Source organism: Notamacropus eugenii, chromosome 1, assembly GCF_028372415.1.
Source record: "Notamacropus eugenii isolate mMacEug1 chromosome 1, mMacEug1.pri_v2, whole genome shotgun sequence".
NCBI classification, from domain to species: domain Eukaryota; kingdom Metazoa; phylum Chordata; class Mammalia; order Diprotodontia; family Macropodidae; genus Notamacropus; species Notamacropus eugenii.
This window is the reverse complement of record NC_092872.1, coordinates 283,428,602-283,452,675: the sequence shown is the minus strand read 5'-3', so window position 1 is coordinate 283,452,675 and position 24,074 is coordinate 283,428,602. Positions and strand designations below refer to the sequence as shown.

General features: G+C 42.4%; 1 protein-coding gene across 2 annotated transcripts in view; it reads right to left on the bottom strand.

Moving 5' to 3' along the window:
• Positions 1-24,074, bottom strand: part of DOCK1 (dedicator of cytokinesis 1) — a 582,086-nt gene that overhangs the window by 388,212 nt on the left and 169,800 nt on the right. For both annotated transcript variants that reach the window (XM_072629055.1, XM_072629056.1), the window contains exons 24-25: positions 14,139-14,209; positions 10,387-10,493 (exon numbers count right to left, since the gene is read on the bottom strand). In XM_072629055.1, coding sequence (XP_072485156.1) covers positions 10,387-10,493; positions 14,139-14,209 — 178 coding nt within the window. The remainder of the gene's footprint in view (positions 1-10,386; positions 10,494-14,138; positions 14,210-24,074) is intronic.

The window sequence follows — 24,074 nt, the reverse complement described above, 5'->3', positions numbered from 1 at the left end:
ATACAGAAGGACGTGAAGAATTTACACAGTAACAACAATGTTGTAAAAATGAGGCATTAATTGCAAGACAATGATTTCTGAGGACCAATGAGAAAGCCTGTTCCCTCCCATCACAGAGGTGATGGATTTGAGACTCAGAATTCTGCGTACATTTTCAGATACGGCCAAATAAGGACTTCATTTGTTTACTTATACAAAGTAAACACAGGGACCCCACCCCCCAGTAATAACCTGGTGTGAGATGATTCCTCAAGAGAGCTCCCACATTAAAGTACAGGGAAGGAGGTAAGAGTAAGGTAAGAAGAGATGGCAAAAGGGTCCCTCCTCCCACAAAAAAGAAAGAGAAGAAAACAACGTCCAGAAACAATCACACACCAGCAGGGCAGCTGGAGATTTACATGTTGACTTTCTCATATGCTGAAAAAGAGCATTTATATGAACTTGCTTCACAGTTTCACATACAATGCTATGGCTTTGTCCATTTCACTTGAGATTAAGTTCTGAAAAAATATTAAAGTGGGGTGTGTGTGTGTGTGTGTGTGTGTGTGTGTGTGTGTGTGTGTTGGGTTATTTGGCCCTAGCAGAAAATTTAGTTCTGATTCAAAGGGGAAGGGGGATAAAAGCATCCTAACGGAAGTGTTATTCCATGAGATTACTGATCCATAAACATTTCAATAGAAGAAAAAGAAGGAGTGCGGAACCTACAACTTGACTAACCTTTCTGCTTCATTGTGGGATGCTGGGAAAGTACACATTTCCATTACTCCTCTCATTAATCACCTCTAATGTGACAGGGTCTAATCAAGCCTGGCATTCAGGCATGCATCTTAGATACATTCATTTTATTCCACACTTCCCTAAAATTAATGCAGGACATTTCCAAAAGAAGCATCAACTTGGAACACTGGCACTTCAGGTGAGAGGAGGGGGTTTCTTTGTGATAATAATTCAATTACTTGGAAATTTTATTTTCTTGTCAACAATTTCAACTTTCCCTTTCTCAATCTTTGCCAGGTGTGTGTACAACAGAATAACCATGCAAGGGCAATGATACAAATGCAAAAACTCTAACCTCCTCTTTGTAACTTGTGTTTGAAATTGGCTCTCTCCACATCAGAGATTCTCTTCGAGTCATCTTTTTTGTGAAACCTCTAATCTTTTTAAGTACCCATTGGGTAGACTTGTCTGGGGCCCTTACAGACCACCCAACAGCACAGAAGCTGCATGCTGAGGAGTTGCAGGTCCACCATCACCAATGTATGCATCAACAGGAATTTTAAAGCCATGACCCAGGAGAGAGGCACATGAAGGGAGGCTTCTGTGCCTGCTTCAGACACGGCGCATACCTGGCCTTTTGGAAAGCCATTTTCATTAACATGGTGATCACCCAAAGACATTTCCCTAGAAAAGTCATCACCAACTGCTCCCCTTTCTAGGCCTGTTTCCTCATTTGTAAAATGACATAGATGGGACAGAACATGTTAAGGTCTGTCATAGCTCAAACATTCTACACTCTATGTTTGGAAATCCTTCCCTGACCAGTCTTCTTACGTTCTAAGACCCTTCTCATTTCTAAATTTCCTTCCAACTGTAACATGCCATGTCCTAGGGCCCCTTCCAACTCTGATATTCTATATCTTAAGGTCTCTATATTCTAAGGTGCCTCCCAGCACCAACATTCACTATTCCATGACCAAATGAGTTAACATGCCAGGTGCTTTGAAAACTTGAAAGTATTATGAAACTATTAGTGAGGTCTGTGCCATCCCTGCCCATCCACATTCTGAAAGGTCACCCAGCTCTGATATTCTAGGTCCCCAGATTCCAGCTTTGCCATATCAGGTCACTGAAGTCCCATCCAAATCTAACATTCTAAGTTCTAAGGTCTTTTCAAGTTCTAAGGTTTCTCCACATTCTATCTTCCAGTATCTTTCTCCAATCTGATGTTCTAAGTATCTGATTATGCCTTCTGTGGTCCCTTCCTGGCTCAGAAGGACAGCTGGGCACCACTGTTCCATGACAAGCTGATCAATCAAGAGCAGAAACAGATGTTCCTAATTTATTAACCCAGGGTCAGATGATTCCTCAAGGGCATCACCTACATGTATGCAGTTTTTCATCCTCTTCCTCCCTATCAAATCTCCTGCCAACAGAAAATACACACACACCCTGTCCTTTTCAGAGTTTAAATGGAGACCTGAGGTCAAAGAAAGCCTGTTTCTGATGGGGATTTCTGCCCCCAGTTCACGATCACATAAATTCACCAGCCCTGCTGCCATTTCCACTTGGATCAGTAGCCTCTTTCAAGCTCAATGACACAAAAGCCAGACCTCCTTCTTTGCCCAGCCCCCTTTAGCCATCCACCTCCACTGAAGACAAGCTCCCACTTCAGTGACCACACAGAATCCTAGGGTTGACAGCCCCCTCACTTCGTGTTCCTTTGCTGCTTGACCCTCTTTACCCAAGGTCATAGGAGCTTCCTAAGGACAAGGTTTATGTATGATGTCACCTTTAGATCTTCACCCCAGAGATCATTATATCCAGGTTTCACAGAAAATCACTGGAATTTCAGAAACTGAAGGCAAAGACCATCTATTGTAATCAATGCTGATCAAGAATCTTTGGCTATAACCCTGATCCAGGAGTCACAGACTCTCCACTTTCAGCCCAGTAGAGAAGGAGAGTTCCCTGCCTCAGGACAGAGCTCAGGGAACTTTGGAATGGGCTACGTGGTAGTTTTGCTTACAGAAGTCATTCTGCCATCTCCTCCTACTTTACCTAGGTTTACTCATTGAGGCCAAGCAGAAAACCACCAATACCTCACCTATATCATAGCCCTTCAAATATTTAAAGACAGCTACCATGTCCTGTCTCCATCTTTTTTGATCCAGGCTCACCATGCCCATTTCCTTCAACCAGTGTGACCTGATCACCCATCACCATCTGGTCTGCATACCCCTGCACCTCTCTGGGGGTAGGATAGTGGAACAGTGTGACTGAGAGAGTAACCACTCCCTCATGGGGCCAATTAGCCAACATTCTCCTCAGAGGATGTGATGAGCTGGGATTCCTATGGAATAATTTTGATTTAATCAATTCTCTTAAAGACAGCTAACATTGCTTTCTCTTTCACCCTATATCCTTGCTCTCCTCTCACACTTCTTTGTACTTTGGATGTTCCCAGCTCTGGAACTCACCCTTGGGGCCCGCAAGGCCCTACCTACCTGAAGAATTCATGACTGTGATGACCAACTGTATCAAGCAGCCTTGGAAACACCTGACACTCCCCTGGAGGCACCTGCCTTGACTGCCCCTGGACCCTCCAGATCACTGGGCCTTAGCATCCACACACCTGGGCCCCAGTTCTACTTCTAAAATAATAAGCAAATCAACAGTGCCACTACTATTAGAAAGGGACAGACCAGTCAGATGCCCCATAGTTTCACTCACCAGGCTCCCCAGTCACCATTCCGTCCTGTGTGTCATCTGCCCCATTATCATGTAAGGAGTCACTGACCCACTCTGGGTATAAATGCTGCTCATTCACTCATTCCTTCCCAATCCTAGTGGAGGATTTCTGGCTCTTTTTCCAGTCATCATGTGACACCATCCCTGGCTACATTCTTCCCCAAGCTCTGGCCATTTCAGAGATGATAATGGTGCTCTGCGTCTAGCACAATTTGGGCGTGAATCTTCTCCAGACATCCATCATGCTATCCATGTTATAAGGTAACCTGGGCCAAATGCTTGTCTAATTTGAAAGTGTTACATAAATGGTAATTACTACTGTTACTATAGGGCCAGACTAGGGATTGTACTGTTATATGGCAGCTCCAATGGAGAAACTCCTTCTCTCAATGCAGACTGGTCCTTACTCAGCAATTTATAATATTAGAATATTGGAAAACTTAATAACTTAAATGACTCACTGAGGCAGGAATTGAAGCCAGATGTCTCTAAGAGGTCAGCTCTTTACACACCATACAACACTTATTCTCCTCCTCTTCCTCTGACTTTTTATCTCCTTTATCTCTATATTACTATTTTTCTTACTACAATAGTATATATTACTAACAATAATAATACTAAAGACGTTTTTCATTGATTTCTAATATAGCCTTCCCCTCCCACACAAGCCAATGGCACCCCTCATACCAAAGGGCTCCCAAACTTTTATATATAAAAGTAAGCTCTAGGAGAACACACCCAGATTAAATTAGACCAGGGCCTGCCCTCTAACAGCTCCTGCTCTAGTAGGGAACAGGTAACCCACAACAGCCAACATTAGAGTAATGTGTAAGAACCATGCCAACAGACTAATGTGAGATTGAAGGGAGAAAAGCCCTTCCCCACTTGTACCCACTTCTTACTACTGGACCCCAACATGAACAGTGGTTAGCACCCTTGAGGTCTAAAAAGATAATAATATGTAGCCCTGCTTTTTCTTTTAAATAACCAATGGCTTTACCCAAAGCAGGACTTTAACCTGTAGACTCTGGGTGGCAAAGAGTCAGGTGACTCAAACACTCAACTAGATGTTTGCCCAGTGAATGAGCTGGGCATCATTGGAGGTGTCTGGAAGCTAAGAACAGTTTAGTGGTCATCAGCACTGCAGGATAACAGGGATGATTAAACTGAACTAATACTGTTGTTCTTCAGAAACTCACACAAAGTCCAAAATCAATTTGCACAAGAGAACTACAAGGAAGGTCTACATTCGGCTTCCATGCTGCTGAAATCGGCAAAGATTCCAAATCATAATAACTTGCCTATGTGGATGCCTGTGAGTTTGTTGTTTGTGAACCTCCTTGAAAAGAAACAAGAAGAGATCTTTCTGAAACACTCTGTGCATCTGACATGCTTTAACCCGAACAACAACATGGGAGATTCGGAGGGAGGAGACTGTATATTGTCACCATTTAACAGGCGGTAATAATAACAATAATATTTATGTAGCACTTACTGGTGACAGGCACCGTGCGAGGGAACTTACATTCATTACTTCATCTGATTCTAACAACAAGCCCAGGAAGGACAGTTAACCCCATTTTACAGTTGAGGTAATGGAGGAAAACTTGCCCAAAATCTCATAGTTTTTAAGTATCTGAGGCTGGATTTGAACTCAGGTCTTCCTGACCCCAGGTCCAGCATTCTATCTCCTGGGCCACTTAGCTGCTCCAGAAGCACAGGCTCATAAGTGTTTGCCCAGAGTCACATGGAGACAAAGGCACGGCTCCAAGACATCTCCTGGCACCGCACCCTGGGGTCTCTCCACTGTACGACATTGAGGGTAGCAATAATTGGTCACAGAGCAGGGCTGAACACTTATCAAAGTGGGAAGACTGGCTGCCTCAATGGTGACATTCAGCAAAGGTCAAGACACCATGGGCCATGAGCAAGGAAAAGCAGAGAGGAAGGAGGGGCATCTGTAGCAGACTCCAGACACAAACAAGGAGTCATCTGAGCATCCATACAGACTAGCATTAGGTGAGCATGCACACACCTGGGAACAGAGATGGGAAACGTGGAAAAGTACAAGACTGAATGCCAGCCCCTACCTAAGGCCATTCCACGTCCATGGCTGGTGGTCAACAAGCATTCATGAAATGCTTTCTGTGTGTCCAAAACTATGCTAGGCTTTGGGGATACAAGAACAAAAAATGAAACTCTTTCTGCCCTCAAGGAATGTATTTTGGGGGGGAAGGAGAGCTACCGGAAGCTTAAAACTGCATCAAGACTTTTGGGACATCCTGTACAGAGAGCCAAGGGGGTTTGTGTAGTCTCTAAAGGGAAAATTTAGTTCTGTTTTCATTTCAACAGGGTAATTGCTGTCCTAGAGTTTGAAGATGAAAAGAGGAAGACAAAAATAGTGCTTCACCTCAAAGACCTTACCTTCTCAAATAAGAGGTCTGTGAAATAACTTTTTTTAAATTTTTGTTAATTGGATTTAACTACAATTGGATTCCTGTATAATTTTATGCCTTTCATTTTATTGTATGTCTTTAATGGGGCAGCTTCAGGATACAGTGTTCGGTCTAGAATCAGGAACATTCATTTTCCAGAGTTCAAATCCGGCCTCAGACACTTACTAGATATCTGCAAGTCATTTCACCCTGTTTGCTTCAGTTTTCTGAGCTGGAGAAGGAAATGGCAAACCACTCCACTATCTCTGCCAAAGAAATCCCAAGTGGGCATATGATTGGATATTACTGAAAAATGTCTTTTATCCTATGAATGTTGGGGGTACCACCATTCTCTCAGTCATGCAGGGTACCAATTTAAATGTCATTCTCAATCCTCACTCTCTCATCCAAACATCCAATCAGTTGCCAGGTCCTCCTGATTCTATCTTTACTAATATCTCTTGCCAGGAACATCATCTGCCTACTACAGGCCTTCAGCACCTCCCACCTGGAAGACTTCGACATTTTGAGCAGGAGTCCACAGGCTCGTCTGACTGCCACAGGTCTCCAAGATGCGCCAAAGGTAAAGAACCCCAGATGTTAACACTCTCTTAAGGAAGGAAGAGGAAGTGGTATATTGCAGTTCAATACCAACTTTTCTTTTGCTCTTAGGGTTTAAAATAAATCTCATTTAACCTGGAAGCTTTGTCCCTCTCTACACAACCCAAAGGGGCTCACCCAACTAGGCACCTATGATGGCAGCTGCCAGCCCTTCTCTGACCAGCTCTTTCCATTCTAGGACAGCCCCCTGTTTTGTCCTCCAGTAAGAATCAGTTCTTGTCTTCCGTGGGGAAAGAAGCATTTTCCGGGATTTCTGCTGGACTACAAATAGTTGGAGAATTCAATCCTATTTGACAAGCATTCATTACACCTCAATCTCTGGATCTACCGAATTCAGCCAGGATGGACCCTCTCCTAGAACCCCTCGGAGCATTCAAGAAGGGGAGAAAGTAACACTGACCCCATGCACGGTCTGAAGAAACTTGAACCGAAAGCAGAGTTGTCAAGTAGAGAGCAAACTCACTCTCAGATGGATTCCTAGTAACTCCTACTGCAGAAGAGGAGGCTAGGAAAAGAGAAAGAAACCATCCCAACAGCCAGGGTGCTGAAAGGGACCAGGAAGTCACTTGGTTTCGCTAACCAACAAGACAAAGACCAGGTGATTTATGACAAGAGGAGAAAGGGGAAGAGACAGAGAGAAAAGGAGCAAGAGGAGGAAAAGAGGAAAGAAGAGAAGCTATCGTTTTATCTGTCTCAACAACGAAATGTCCATTAAGCCTTAAATTTAGAAGCATAACAGGTTAGTGATCAGTCCAAAGAACACATGTTGCTGAACCCATCCAATAAGAATGAAGGCAGGATCATAATATTAACAGTTCCCATTTCTCCAGTGCTTTAAGGCTGTCCAAGAGCTTTCCTCAGAGCCACTCTCCGAGTTAGGTCACACAAGCATGATCGGTACTGTACAGCAAGATGAGGCAACTGAGGCACAAAGAAGCAGATTGATTTGCTCAATCTCACACCATCTGGAAGCATCAAACTTGGAAAATGAACCCAAATCTCTGGGATCCAACCCAAGAGCTCTCTCCACTGTATGATACTGGCCCAGTGTTAAGTACATGGAAGCTCACTATTTTAAAATGGGGCCACTTTCATTTTAGCCTTCAGCACCCCCACCAGTGAAGCCCATTGTATCAATGCACACTATGTAGCTAACAGGTGCATGTTACACCCCACCCCACAGCAGCAAGCCATGTACCAACAGTACAGTCATCAGTACACCAAGACCCCACAAAGAAGGCTGCAGAAATTCTGACAGTGACAGATTTTGAAAACTCTCCCCAGAGTCTTTTTAGAAAGAAGCTCACTCTAGAATGCCATCTTCAGCTAAATCTCACACAGCCGAGACCAAGCAGCAGGAAGTAGTGGAACTTGGCTAATTCTGGCCGAATTGGGGAACTCACGAGAGACGTGTGAATTAGGAAGCAAACAATGGGAATCCAGGCAGCTGGGGGAGAAAAAACAATGCCATCTCTCTGCTTGGTTCTTTGCTGTTTCTGTTCACAAGTGTGGCTTGACTTTAATTATTTATAGTTAATGCAGGGTGGTCTATTTTGTAAAAGCAATGAAATTTCTGTAATGAGACCTCCCCAGAGATCTCCACTATTAAATCTCCTCTAACAAGCAGATGAGATGGCTGCTAGCTGTTTCTGAGAATCAAGGAGCATGCAGGTTAATACAACTGGACAAGCAGTCATAGTGCATTACAGTGGACAGGGGAGGGCCTGAGGAGGCCTGCGTTCAAATCCGAACATAGATATTTCCTTCTCTGTGCTTTTACTCAGGCTGTCCCTGAATCATTCAGTCAATCTCTCAACAAGCCCTGATTAAGCACCAGCTGTATGCTAGGTAGAATATGCAAAGAAAAGATGCAGTAGTCTCTCTTCTGGAGGAACTACTACTCTATCAGGTCATGTATATTCTGAATGAATAGAATATGATTCAAGGTAGGTTACGGAAGGGAGGGTCCTAGCAGTTGTGTGTGTATGTGTGTGGGGGGGGGGGGGGAGGAGGGAGAAGCTTAATGAATGCTTGTGGATTAAAATGAACTGAACTGAGTGAAGTAATTACGTAAACAGGTCACTGCTGCCAGAAGCTTGGCCTTCCTCTTCGAGGACCAATGTGGAAGAAGGAGCATGGAAAAAGTTAAAATTCAACAAAAGGTCAACTTGATTTTTAAGGGATCCCAGTGTACCGAGCATGATGCTAGGTGCTGTCGTTCTAAAAAACAACAATTCAGAAGAGTCCATGCCCCTAAGGAGGCCATATGCAGCCAGTGTGACTTTAAAACAACTTCTAGGACATGGAGCTACAGGCCACCTCTCACAGACTCAGCCCATAATCATTCTGGCTGTGCATGTTTCATAACCAGCTTCCTCTCTGAGAAGATTCACTATCAAGAACAAAACTGTCCATTTGCATTGAGAAAAAGACGGCAATTTACCCCAGGTCTCCATCTACCCCTCGCTGTCATCCTCTCATCTCCTTTGACCACTAACCACTTCCTTTGTGGAGTTTTTTTTTCTCCTCCAGGAATACCAAGGCACACTCGAAGACTGAAAATATTTTTCTTAAAAATACAGTCTGAAGTTGGAGTTAAAAATCTGGCACCATCCCTTTAATACAAGCTTATCTTGGTAAGTAGAGGTAAGATATGGTAGAGAATTAGCACAGGTCCTGGGCATCAGTCCTGCCTTTGATACATTTTAGCAGGTTGTGGGTAGGCAAGTCATATAACTCTTGGTGTCTCCAGAAAACTCTCTAAAGCTATAAATTTAACTAATTTAAACCAATAGAATAAATTCCAACACTCAGATTTCCCTACATTGAGGAAATCACAGTCTATAACACACACACAATCTCTCTCTCTCTCTCTTTCTCTCCCTCCCTCCCTCTCTTTCTCTCCCTGCCTCCAACAAGACATTAATGTGCTCAAGAAAACACTGGAGCCTAATTATCACTGTCAAATGGGGCCAAAAAATGCACTAGAAGTCAAAGTCGGGGAGGTTTTCATTTCAGGCCAGTCCCTTTGGCTTTGCCACAGCTTCTCCACATAGTCAATGTGAATCATGATAAGGAAGGAGTACAGAAGCTTTAGTTTTGGGGGGTTTTTTGTTGTTTTCTTTTTTTAAAAAAAATAAAATATCATATCAAAGTACAAGCATAACTGTGATAGAGAAGACAAACCCTCTCAGAGAAGACTTCAATCTATGCTCATCTGTCAGGACTTCACACAGGCCTCAAATAAACAAGCAAGAACATCGATTACGAAGGCGTAAAGCTTTTACTCAAAGTGCTCTCTACAAGCACAAAATATGATACCCATTTGTTCAAAAAAGTGGGAATAATGACCTATCCACCCTTCCCTGGTTAAAGCAGAAAGGGAGTTTCCTCTCAATAAAAAGCATTGAGAAGTTATTAATATGGAAGCAAACTTGACAAAGATCAGATGACCACCATTATTTCAAAACTCCAGAAAATGATAGTTTCTTCAGCAATCATCTCAAAAGAGTATAGATGCAGATCCACTTATCCCACCTCCGCCAAAAAAAGGCTCCCAGGATCACCCCTTTCATAGCTGTCTCCCATGGACAATGGCAGCTGATTAGTGGTGCTGTCCAGCACACCCAGGAATTACCACCTACACATCTCTGCCTCCATTTGTCAGCTATTACCTACACTCTGTGTCAATTAGCATCTTCTTGCAGGGACTAAATCTTCCTGTTCTTGTAAGAGAGTAATTTTAATTGCCTGAAACCTCTGTTGCCTTATGCAAGGAGGAGTGAGCACCACCACCAGTCCAACCGAGGCTTGCAGACAATGACTAATGTGACAATTTAAGGATTGCTAGCCTTTGGCTCACCATGCTGGGTGAAGAGGTCGCTGTGAACGATTTCAATCAAGCAGTAGAGTTTCTGAATTGTCAGCAAGCCCATCGGCACATTAAGGATGAACTCTGTAAACATTTTGCTGTGTAGAAAGAAAAAAAAAAAACAGGACACCTGTTAGGGATTTTGTTTCAACGACCAGTTTAGCCATTGACAAGATGAAATTGATAAGAGATGCTCTTCAATCCTGGAGGAAAAGTGGTCTTCATACAAAGCTGTATAATAAGGGCATCCTCATATTTTGGGTCACATAATACTTTCAAAACCTACCTGAGACACTTTTAGGAGGCATTTGAGAATTTCCAGGTTCTAATGAAAAGCACACAGAAGGGAATAAAATGATAACGAGGAGGTAGTTAGGAAAATCAAAAGAGCTTTGGCCAAAAGAGATAGAGTCCTCCTCCTCCCTCCCTCCTCCTTAGCATCACCATCATGATCATTGCTGATATTTCCACTGGCCTTTAAAGATGGCAGTCTTTTTGACTTTGTCCTGCCATCAGACTTCAATGACTAAAGGAGAGAGTGAGGCTGCCAACTTTTGCAGTTGTGACTCACTTAAATTCAATTCGATTCTGTGTTGTCACTGGTCCTCTTCAAGAACCAAGAACAAAAAACAGTGGCAAAGCTTTTGAGTCCCACAATGGCCCAAGGAGGAAATTAGCCCAGTTTTGTCATTCCCATATGTCTGGGATTTCATGGATAGAAGAAACTCAGTCTCCTAATATGGACCAGCATCTTCTTCACTATGCTAAAGATGCCTGAGGCATGGTGAGAGGAAGTAACACAGCCAGATGTGTCCCAAGCAAGGCTTGGACAAACCCAGCCCTGACCTCTATCTACCACCCAATGCTTCCTTGCTTGGTTTTACCACTGAGAAAGCCAATGAGCAGAGAGCTGGAATCACTTGTTCAGAGTCACACAGCAAATGGATGTCAGCAACAGGTCTTCCTGATTCAAGTCCAGCTTTCTAACCATCAGGCTACAGTGTCTCATATAGTTACTCACTAAGATCATAGATCTGGAAACATTTGGAAGTCAAAAATTTTTTTTAAATGTCAAAAAAAAGTGTACATGCAACTGGGAAATAGTTAACTACATAAAAAGAAAAAAGCAATGTCATCTAGTCTAGGAGCCTCACTTTCAAACAAGGAAACAGGGATTCCTCAGAAGCAAAGGCCACACAGACAGAAGAGGCAGGGCTGGAATCTCTACACCTTCTCCACTGACTAATGTCCATTCCTGCCAGGGGTATAGGTGAGAAATTATGAAAGGTGGGGGCTGTTCAGGATTTATTTCTGGGCCCCAAACACAGCAGACCCAGTAAATGCTGCAGATAAGAGCAAACACATTAAGAGATATTTAGGTCAGGAAGACAACAGGCTATTTAAAGTCATTGAGTAACAAGAGCATTCACCTGGGGGTCAGGAAGCTCTGGGCTCAAGCACACCTTCATCAGAGTAGCTATGTGATCCTGGGAAGCTCACTTTGCCTCTCTTTCCACATCTGGAAAATGAGGAAGCTGGACTCACTAGTTACATGGTTCCTTCCAATACTAAATTGAGGTTCCCATGATCACAGAACCTGTACGCTTTTAATTTCAGATTTTCTGGAGCTCTTTAGAATTCTTTGATCCCATGAAAACGAAATGGCCAAATTTTTTGTAGCACTTTAGTGGATAAGAGATGCTGGACTGCAGTAAGGAAGACCTGGGTAAAAATCCTGACATTACTCATAACCTGTGACGCTGGGCAAGGACCTCACCCTTGGTTACCTCACCTTTCAAATGAAGCTAATAATTCCAGTAGCAGATATCTCACAAAGCTGTTGTACTAAGACTCAAATGAGATGATATATGTCACCCTTACAAAGAGATCTTTCATGTTAGCGCTCCATTTTGCAAAGTTCTAAGAGATATCCCCAATAACCTCTCTCTCTCTTCCTGTTACTGCTAACCAATTCTTTGGTTTAAAGGAGAATATCACAATTTTGCTGGCTGCCACTGAAGAAAGGTATACTTAAGGATAGACTCTTCTGTATTTTTTTAAGAATACAAACACCAAACTGTACAAATAATGGGAAACTCCATTGCTAAATGGACATAAAACCACAATGGCACTTAGTATCCTTTAGGTATGATACCAGTAGCTCCTCAGGGAGGATCCTTAAAAAGCTATCTGGCTATAACATTTTTAGGCTTTGCAACATATGACCTATGTGAGTATAAGTTCTATCATCTCTCTGGGCCTCAATTTCTTTATTTATTAAATGAATGTGCTGGACTAAACAAAAAGGCCCTTTCTACCTCTAAACTAATGATCCTCTGATGGCAATACAGACTAGCATCTAAGAGCCGTCAGTTATATACCACCAAAGGAAATCATTGTAACGTGGAGACGTTAAATACAGATATCAATAATACTCAGTTACACTCTAAGGTACCACCTCACACGTATCAGACTGGTTAATCTGACAAAAAAGGAAAATATTGGAAGGGATGTGGGAAAACTGGGACATTAATGCACTGTTGGTGGAGTTGTGAATTGACCCAACCATTATGGAGGGTAATTTGCAACTATGCCCTACTGCTAGGTATATATCCCAAAGATATCCAAACAAAGGAAAAAGGAACTTTTTGTACAAAAATATTTGTAGTAGGTCTTTTTGGCTAAGAATTAGAAATTAAAGGGATCTCCATCCATTGGGGAATGGCTAAACAAGCTGTGGTATGTGATTATGATGGAATAGTATTGTACTACAAGAAATGACAACCAGGATGATTTCAGAAGAACCTGGAAAGACTTACGTGAACAGATGCAAAGTGAAGTGAGCAGAACCAGGGGGATAGTGTACACAGTAACAACAGTATCGTTTGATGAAAAACTATGAATGACATACCTATTCTCACCAACACAATTATCCAAAATGTACTCTCCACCTCCAGAGAAAGAACTGATATTGTCTGAATACAGACTTAAGCATGCTGTTTTTCACTTTCTTTATTTCATTCTTTCTTTTATTCGAGTCTTCCTGTACAAAATGACTAACATGGAAATGTTCCACATAACTGCACATGTATAAACTATATTTGATTGCTTACCATCTCAGGGAGGGGAAGAAAGGGAAGGGATAGAATTTGAGACTCAAAACTTTAAGTAAAAATGTTTAAAAAATTATTTTAACATGTAATTGGAGGGGAAAAAAATATATATTGAAAATGAACAAAAAAACGACAATACTCAGTTGCTTCAATAATCTGCAATATTGGTGGCATTTGTAACTCTCCCACCAATGCTGACGACAATCCCTGAATAGTTTAGTACGTGATCTTCAAGAGTTTCTGTGACCAAAAGAGTCACCCTTTGGTGATCCCTCCAAGCTAGAACAATGATTGGCCAACAGTCACAAAATCTCATCCGTTACTTTCCAGGTTGGAAGGAGAAACCAGAGTTTGTGCCCATTCCATTGGCAAAGCTATGGAAGATGTGGGATCAGCACTGAGTTATGATGAGCTATGGAGAAGGTTGAAAGTAAAATACTAAAATGCTTTGTATGTGGAATTGTTTGAGTATTCACTGGGAAGGTATATATAAAAAAGCACGAGTTAATTCTCCAAAATTCCTTTTCATTCAGTTAAAAGTCCTAAATGCATATACGTAATAATTATAGATACTTGCTACCAAGAATGATAGCAAATACCAAGCAGAAGATTCCCCAGATTTTCCCTTACCTGAGCTCTTTGGGATCAAACACCAATTTCACATCATTGACGATTGTGGGTAAGTATTTCAGGGCTGCCCCCTGCAAATCAATAACAAAGGAAAAGAGTTATCTGACCAATGCTAGTAGGGTGGTAACAACACTTTAACTTTCCTATAAAAAAATACTACTGAAAACACTAAAACCTAAGAAAAAAATTGCAGTAGAATGAATTTTAGAAGTATTTTGTTGTTCAGTTGTGTCATGCCCTCATTTGGGGTTTTCTCAGCAAAGATACTAGAGTGGTTTGCCATTTCCTTCTCCAGTTCATTTTACAAATGAGAAAACTGAGATAGGGGGAAATGAATTACCAAGGGTCACACAACTACTAAGTGTCTGAGGCTGGATTTGAACTGATGAAAATGAGTCTTCCTGATTCTAAGTTTAGTGGGCTATCTACTGCCCTACCTAGATGCCCAGAAGGATTAGCAGTAGGGAAAAAATCCAAAGATCACAGAGCTACCACTGCAAGGAACTTAAGAGGAACAAGATTGAAATGCCCCATTCAGAGAGAAGGAAACTGAGGCAAAAAGAAGTGAAATGATTTGTCCTGGGTCACACAACCAGTCAGTGTCTAAAGCAAGATTTGAATTCAAGTCTTCCTGACTCCAAGTCCAAAAGTCTTTTTATTGGGCCATTGAATTGCCACTCTGAATTTCTATGTTTCAAAAATTTTTAAAGTATAATGTCTTACAAAGACAGCAGGATTCTCTCCTAAAAATGGAATGAATGAATAAAGAATTTACTATGTACAATCCACTATGCTGAGCCCAGAAAATATAAAAAGAAAAGGAAGTCAGATGGAACAAATCCCACAGGCCTTAGGGCACAATTGGAAAAGAATGATTCTACTAAGAAAAATATCCATTTCTGGTATGGAGCCATTAGATACTGGGAGGGATCTGGGTGGGCAGAACTTCCTCTTTGGGGTCCTCAGGGGCTCAGGCATCTCCCAGAGTGGCTGTCAGGCTGCATCTCCACAGACATGTCTTCACTAGATGATGACTGAAGGCTCTGGGCTGAAATCATGGTTATTCCCAAGGCTCTTAGGTTCAGGGTCCCAGGCTGTCTCCATCAGGCTAGGATAGAGATGCTGGTCAGAGTGCTGGTCTGATTTGCCTGGCTTCCTCAGAGTGCCCGGAAGCTGTACCAAGTTTGGCTTCCATGTCCTGTGTGTGGCAGTTGGTGAGGATGGCTAGCTCAGAGTCTCTACAGAGTACTTGCTTCCCTAGGGTACTATCAATCCAATGAAGGTGGACCAATAAACTCAGGGACTTTCTCCACTGAGAATTTCATCTCTTCCACTGAGTCACAGCTTTTCCATCTTTATGGTCTCTTTCAGCAGAAACCATTCATCATCCCTTCCACAGGACCCCCACCCTCATTAAACAGATGTCACACTTCACATTCTCTAATTATTTTCTCTTCTAATAACTCCGACATCAAGTATATGTACATGCATTTGTATGTATACATGCATGTCTTTCAGAAAACTGGACACAGTACACAAGTCCAAATAGCCACAGAAATCCATCACACACACACACACACACACACCACACACAATCAGGTGCTCTAGTGATTTTCTGAGCCAATGCCAGCAAAGGTAAAGCGGTTCTACTGGACTTATGTAACATCACAAGCAAAAACATAATTGTTAAAAAATGGAATACTGACCAATTATGTTACAAAGATTTACATTCAGTAATTGCATGATGGCTGCAAAGAATCAGCTCCCATGCCCACTGAGTGGTTTTGAAACAAGCAAAAATACATCTTTCCTGACAACTAAGGGTATTCGTATACGCAGCCAAACAGGGAGGCTGAGGTTTGGGACTCTTCAAGCACCGAGTTTAGTTTGTAAGTTTCCAGGGGGCAAGGAACATGTCGGTTTCATTTTCTGCCTCCTGTGTCCGACAAAGCATTCAGCCTGTAGGTGCTTTAATAAATGCCATCTGAAAGGGGCAACAATATAAAAAAAAGGACATCAACAAATAAACATTGGGACTTTTCTAAACCCACCTTCAATTCTTCTTCCCTCAGGCCAGGAGGCTTCTCTTAACTAGGGCACCTTGGGCCCTGAAGTGTGCTTAACATCCAGGCCTGTACTTAGCTATGACAGGAATGTTCCAGGGCCAAGCAAGGCTAGGAAAAGGCTATCCATGCGGGTAAAAAACAAAGCATCCCCACTGAGCAAACATTTAGGGTGTTTTGGTTAGTTGCTCATTTTTTTTTTGTTGTTTTGGTTTTATTTTGCTTGTTTTGGGAGATGGCACAGTGGGGTTGAGGTTTTCTTAGAACCTTAAATGCCAGACTTGAAGTTAGAAAGACTCTCCTGCATGAGTTTAAATCTGGCCTCAGACACTTACTAGCTGTAGACCCTGAACAAGTCACTTAACCTCTGCCTCTCTAAGATGGGGACAATAGTAGCACCTACATCCAGGGTTGTTATGAGGCTAAGAATGAAATGGTAAAATATTTGTATAGCATTTTTCAATGTATAAAGTGATATATATCTAGACAAGGACAGACAGACAGAGAGAGAGAAAAAAAGAGAGAGGGAAAGAGAGAGGAAAGGAAGGAGGGAGATGGAGGGAGGGAGGAAGGAAGGGAGAAAGAGGGAGAGAGAGAATGAATTCCTCCTTAGAGTCATGGCAAGAATACTTTGGTTCTTCAACCATCCTCCTCTTAAGAAGGCATTCACTAATACAAGCACAGTACAAATGCCAACAGTCAGAGGAGTTAGGCCTGTTTTCTCAGGTCCTTTACAGCTTTAAATGTAAATTAACAGGTCAAGCTTCTTTGCTTGGACCCACAGTAAAGTTTTGGGAGGCAGTCTGGCCTGCCCAAGGTCTAGTAGTCAGAAATCTAGAGATGGAAGAGACTTTCAAAGTCTTATCATCAAAATCTCCTTTGAGAGATGAGAAAAGTAGAAGGTGAGTCAAGCACCGAATGTCATCCCAAGGGGAAGGAGCCGAGATTCACGTGAGGATTGTTCAACTCCAATTTCAACCCCCTCCTCCACCTAACTCAATGTCCACAGGCACTTCTCTCTGCCCCCTTTTTACCTCCCCCCATGTTCATCTTGTCTCCCATCCGTGATTTTCTGTCTCAGGGGCTTTTCAAATCATTTCCTTATTCCCTTAATCACCCCAGTTCTGCCCCACTAGATCCCAAAGCCCAAATACGAGGCTAGAAATGGTCATATCCATCTGGCCTCCACGCACTGAGGCTCACAATCTAAACAATTGCTTTTCCTCCAGCCTTTTTAACCTTGCAAATGCACATTCACACATCCATATTCAAATATTTTCTCAAGCAGCCTGTCCTAAGTCTGTATTTCAATCTCAACCCAGCTCAATTCAATAATAAAAAATTAAACTTTAACATACTGTGGCAACAGGCTCTTGAGTTCTATGGCCTCATGACAATTTCTAGTTGCTCCATTAATATAGAATCGATTTTAACTATCTTTTATTATCATTATTATTATAATTAGCCGTCTATAGCTTTTTGCAATATAAATATTTTATCATTGAGCATTTATCTAGCTGCATTATTCACACATGAGACCTTATGCTTAATTCAGTGAAAAGCACCAGTGATGTGCTTTGTGAGTTTATATTTATCTGCATAATAATATAATCTTAGAGATGAAAGGAACATTAGGAATTCTCTTGTTTGGGCCTCTCATTTTGCATATGAGGAAAGGAGGCTTTGTTGACTCCAAGTTCAGAATTCTTGGTACTGTGCCAGCGAGATTTGCAAACTTTCTGGCCAATCTGAAAACGGGTAGATGGGACCTGTTCAAAGATACAGGTACCTGTGCAAAGAAGAGTGTGATAGAGGTATGTTAAAAAAAAAATGAGGAAAGAGCACATGTTTGTACTGTCTTTCTAACTCCCTGCTCTGGAATATATGGAGCATCAAGAACACAGCAATAGAAATATAGCATTGAGACTGTGGAGACCTAGGCTCCGTAGGGGCAGAAATATGTCCTTTTTGCCAGCATAACCGGGCTGGGATGGCAGCTGGCACAGGAGAACAGGGTACCAAAGGCTTATTGGACCAGTCAGTGCACACCACTTTTCTTAAGTGCCAAATTGCAATGATGATTTCACTCTTATTAAGTCACCGTTTTAACTTAAAAATGACTAATTCACTATCTTTTCTAAGCTTAGTGTATAGCATTTGTAATTAATTTTATTGCTTTTAGTAGAATGGAAGACCTCTGAGGGGAGGGGCTGATTTATTTTTAGCTGTTAACCTCAGGATTGAGCATAGGACCCAGTACTCATAAAGAGTTTGTTAACTGATTAATATAATGATTAATATCATAACTAAGTAAATACTGGTGACTGATTGTTTGGAATCTCAGAATTAATCTTTTCTACTGTGCTTAGGTAAGTTCCTTCCTTTTATTTGCAGGGGGTCATGTTTATTAGCCAATGGATTAGGTACAGAATATTTTAAACTCAGGTGTAGACATACACACACACACACAATTTCAGTTACTGAAGGACAACAATTACTTAGAAGCTAATACAATCACAATTGGTCTAATTTATGCCCAGGGGATCAGTCAATCACTCCTTCATTTATTAAGGTTTTATTGTGTTCTGGGCACTCTGCTAAGTGTTGGGGACGTAGGAACGCAGAATGAAAAAGTCTGCACTTGTAAGAGGCGGCTCACAGATTAACAGGAGAGACAGAATGGGCATAACTTGGCACATACAGGAGATCCACAGCACAGAAGGAAGATAACCCCAGAGAGGAGGACATTCGCTGGGGGCACAGGCAGGGCCTTCCATGGAAGGGGGTGGATTTGAGATTTGAGTTGAGACTTAAAGGAAGCTCAGAGGCAGATGGAAGGAGGAAGGGTATTCCAGACAAGAGGAGCAGCCAGTCCCAACACCTGGAGAGGAGAAGTGGAGGGTCACGTTCCAAGGGCACCAATGTCCCAGGATCATCACATCCACAGAAGGGAACAAAGTATAAAAAGCCTGGAAAGGGAGGAAGGGACCAGGCTGTGAAGAGCTTAATGTGGCATTTGGTCCCGGAGGTAACAGAGAGTCAGAAGAATCTGTTGAGCAGGATAACCATATTTCTATTTCTAAGAAATCTACGATTTCTATTGGCTATCTGGGGAATTGGGGGTGGGGTGGGGTGGGATGGAGGGGAGGTTATATTTAAATGAAGCCTGTCTTCTAATCATGATGTTAGTGGGCTCATTGATCACAGCAAAGGTCCCTCACCTCCCTATCAGAGAAGCAGAGGTGATAACTGCAAATTCCTAAGATACAAAGGACCAAGAAATGGTCCTACTTCTTAAGATTTCTGGGACCAATGAGCAAGAGGAGAAGTCTGGGGAAGAAGGACAAGGCAAAGAGAAGGCTGAAAGGGTCCTAAATGCTGAAAGAGTTACGTTCAGGAGAGTCGATCAGTTTTATGCTCTCCTCTATGGAAACTCGATCGTACTGTAAAGCAAAGCAGAGCTCCCCATCCCCATGCCCTCCCCACCCCCAAAACTGTACTTTGCTGCTGGGATCTGTTTAATATTATAAGTGCCTCTCTGGCTAAAAATGTTACTAGTGATAATGATTAATATGTACTATTTTAGGGTAAAGTTCAGGCTACATTATTCAGGATAATTATTTTAATTAAATCCATTAGCATATCTTTATATAAGATTAGAAGAGCTATCAATGATAAAAAATAAGTTTTTTCTTGAATAATGTATGAAGCAATTATTAATTTACATATTTCTCAAGAAAATGCATATTAAATTGATTTTACTTAGAGGTTTCGAGTGAAAATAGATATAATCCACAAATCTCACTTGCAGCCCTGGCTTCTGGCTGTCTCCAAATGGTCTTAAAGGTATCCAATAAAAACAGCTGTAGGCTGTAGGCCCAAAGACAAGACAGCTTGCCAAGACAAATGCAGTAGAGAGGTGACCTTGGTGGTCCACCAAGGGATATTGGCAACTGACCATCTCTCATCCACCATCGAAAATCGGCTGGCTTTACTCAGCACAGGCATACACAAGCACTCAAACACATGAGTCATAGAAGATTTCAAATACAATAGATCTCCCTTTCTCACCTCGTGGGAGAATCCATGTCACTGACATGTCATGTCTGAACTACATAGTGAAGATGTGCAACGTCCTATTAATTTATTCACTGATACAATGATGTTTCAACAAAGAGCACATATCTCAAAGAAAATTTAATGGTTCAAACCCCATCAGTTCTGCCAATCTTCACTGAGCATCATTCACATTGATATTATTTACCTACAGAACTGGACTGGTCACAAGTCCGGAACAGAGTCAGTAAAGGCAGAACCATGTACAAGATGACATGATGTGTACCTTAGAATGTCAATATCTCATTATCACTTGATAATATACTGATTCAATTCAACTTGACAAGCATTAATTTATGTATTATTATGTTAGATATATAGTATACAATAATATACTATACATATTAATAATTTGGAACATAATGTAATATAATATAACAATAAATATAATATAGCATAATATAATATTTAATTATTTGATGAGGGAGGGGTGTTTATTAAGCACTTACTAGGTGCTGGGCATTGTACCAGGGACCAAGGCTACAAAGGAAAAAACATCCCTGACCTCAAGGAGTTTCCATTCTATACTCCTAAACACGACCCTTCTCCAAATGACACCTGAGACTAGAAAAGGAAGTGCAGTGGTTTGAGTACAAGGTGGAATAAAGATAAGCTGAGGTCAAGCCCTGTCTGCCAAATCATGGCTCTACAGGCTCCTCAGCTTCTCTAAAACTGACAGCTGGGTAAGTTATCTTCATCTCAGTAGAAGGCAGGCCTGCATAACAGAAGTGCTTAATAAATACATTTTGAAGTAAGTTTGTATTCTAGGATGTGCAATTACTTTGGGTCACAGATAACATCTTTGCCTTTGACTTTGGGTTGTTGAAAACATCCTTGGCTCTGCTAAGCTTGGAAGGACTAAGATGGTGAATGTGAGCTGGTTTCCAGGAGAACCAGAAGTCTGGTGAGCTTGAAAACTTCACGGCCTGTGGAGTGATAACCTCAGTCCTAACCTCCGAAAATGCAGCTAATGGGAAACACAGAGGATGAAATGTTAATGGACTAGAGATAGGCTGCAAGCTAGAAGCCACTGAGGTGAATAGCTCCTCTGGCCATCAGGGAGAGAGCTGCTTAACTGTTTGAATGGCAAAGGTGAGACGACTGCAGTAAAGACTTGGAAGAGGTGTTCGAAGGCTAGAAATCAGTGGGGATTGGTTACATGTCTAGACCTCATTTCCAACAGGAAGAAGACAACTCCTAAGTTGGAGGATTACTCAAAGGCATCTGACATTCTGAGGTCTCTCAACAAGAAACTGATTGGCTCAAGAGTCTCTTTAAAGGGCCTGTTCTCACCCTGGAACTGAAGGAGAGCAGTGAAAGGGCACATTCAGGCCTGCTTCCCTCCCCTTCTGTCTCCTTCCCTCCCTTTGTTTCCATGGGGAGGGCACAGGAGCTAAGGAAGAGGGCAAAGTTCAAGGTCTAGTGGTTCACTGGCTGAAATTCTACTCAACTCACTCCCATCAGCACTTATTAAGTGCCTACTATGTGCCAAGCACTATGCTAGATGCTAGATGAAGAAATTAAAAATGCAAACAGCCTTTTCCCTCAAAGAACTTACTAAAAAGGAGAGGAGATATGGGCACATACAGGCACATAGAGGATGTGGTACATGACATTGATTCAAGACATCCTGGGGGAGGGGGAGAGGGTGAACTTGATGGGAAAATCAGTTAAGGCATTCTGAAGAAGGAAGCCTGGAGATGGGTCTTAAAGGTGGCCAGAGATTCTGAGAGGCAGAGGTGAAGAGGGAGAACACTGTAGGCTTGGGGGACAGCCAATGCAAAGGTAAGGAGGTAGGGGATGGAATGTCAAGGGTAAGGAATAGCAAAGGAGGCTAGCTTAGCTGAACGGCAGTGCAGGGAGCTGAGCAACATGAGAGAAGGCTGGAAAGGTTGCACGGAAACAGGACAAGAAGGACTTTAATTCCAAACAGAAAGATGTCTTTTTTTCCAGTGGTGGAGGTACCCAAGTGGACAGCTTTTTGCCTAATGACCATGAGACTGTCTTGTCTCCCCAACTCAGCATTCTCATGGTTATACAGTGAAAGCAATGATTGTACCTGAGCTTAAAGTCAGAGATTTTGTCTGACCTTCTCTTCTTCAGATGAGAGCTTGGAAAGGCAAGAAACTATGGTCTTAATATTCTTAATCCTGCCTCTCATCTAAAATTGCCTAAGGCTACAAAGGCAAAAATCAAATACTCTCTCCTCTCTAGGAACCTCCATTCTATTGGAGAGACAGCAACATGATTTCAACATAAAGGGTGATAGCATAAGCAAAATGGGAGAGCACTGGGTTCACAGATATATACCAAGAAGATAGCTCCTGATTTAAGGAGCTTACATATAGTAGGGGAAGATAATGCCTACATGAAGGGGTTAGAGAGTATGGTATGGCAGGGAGGTTTCGAAATGGTGCCCAAGAAGTAACATGGTGGCCTGGTGCTGGCTGAGCCAAGACAAAGCTCACCTCTCAGGAGCCAGCATCCTAGGGCACAGCCCACTGTTCATTGGGATGGAAAGGAGGATGACCATTGTGCAGACGGCCTGCTATGGAGGTGATGGGAAAATGGCCATGGAGGCCAGGCTCCAGGCAAGGCGGGCACGCTCCACCTATTCCACCCACCCATGCATCCTTTCTAAACTCTGCCTCCCCTGAGCTCTTCCTCTCTGAGATCACCATCTGAAAGACCTGACCTAAAACGGGAGACGCCACCAGTGCCCATTGTCATGTATTCTTTACCTATGTTCTCCCTCTCCTTTATGTTAGTCACCAAGAACCACATGCAGGAAAGGTTTATTAGCTGTTTTCCATGATACTCCCTCCAGTGACCAATGGAGAAGAAAATGAAGCCCAGGGCATACAAAGAGAGAACAAGTTAAATATTAAAAAGCTTTGAATGTAAATCTCACTGGTAATCTGAGGTCTCTAAAAATTGATGTGCTTTGTTTTACTACAATGGAATTTATAATTCTTATTCTAGAAATTAGTGTTCACTGCCCTCAGTCCTCTGGAGTCACAGATTCTCAGTGGTGAGATGATTTCTGGCACCAGTTAGCCCAGTCTAGACCCAACCCAGCACCCATGGCCCAATGGAGTGGGCAGTTATTCTACTATGTAAACCTCTACAGTCTGACCCTCTCTCTCACTGGTTCACATGGTATCCACCGGGCAGCAGGGAGGGCATGGGTTACCCTTGTAGGATGCCCACTCAGCATCGAAAAGGACCACTGAGGTAGCTGTTGCCTGGATCCCAACTGAGGAGCCATTAGGCACTGCAGAGTAGTCATTCAAAAGGGAGGCAGGAGAGGACAGAGGGAGGTACCTCAATGTGTCCCTTAACTTACAGGAGAACAATTAGTAGAGAGCAGTAAGACAGAAAAACCTGGAAGGGCTTTGACGAGCCATGTTCATGATACCTAGAGGGTCATCCCTACATGAATGGCAACAGTGCATTCGCATTCTCTGCTTTCATTCTCCAAAATGAAGGGGCCAAGCTCAACACAAAGGTGACTTTCTTGCTTCTCTTATTTGACAAATATTTTGGAATCCTTGCAATACAGCTAAAAGCCATGGAACATAGCATGATGTCACTCAGTCAATAAACATTTGTTAAGCAACTACTATGTGCCAGGTGCCCTCAGACAACAGTGGGAACTCTTGCTAGGCTCTCTCAAGATCCTCTGTGCTCTCTCTAGTGCAGCCAAAGGACTCTAAGATTTTCCTCATATGCAATCCTCCATTTGGCCTGGGCTTCC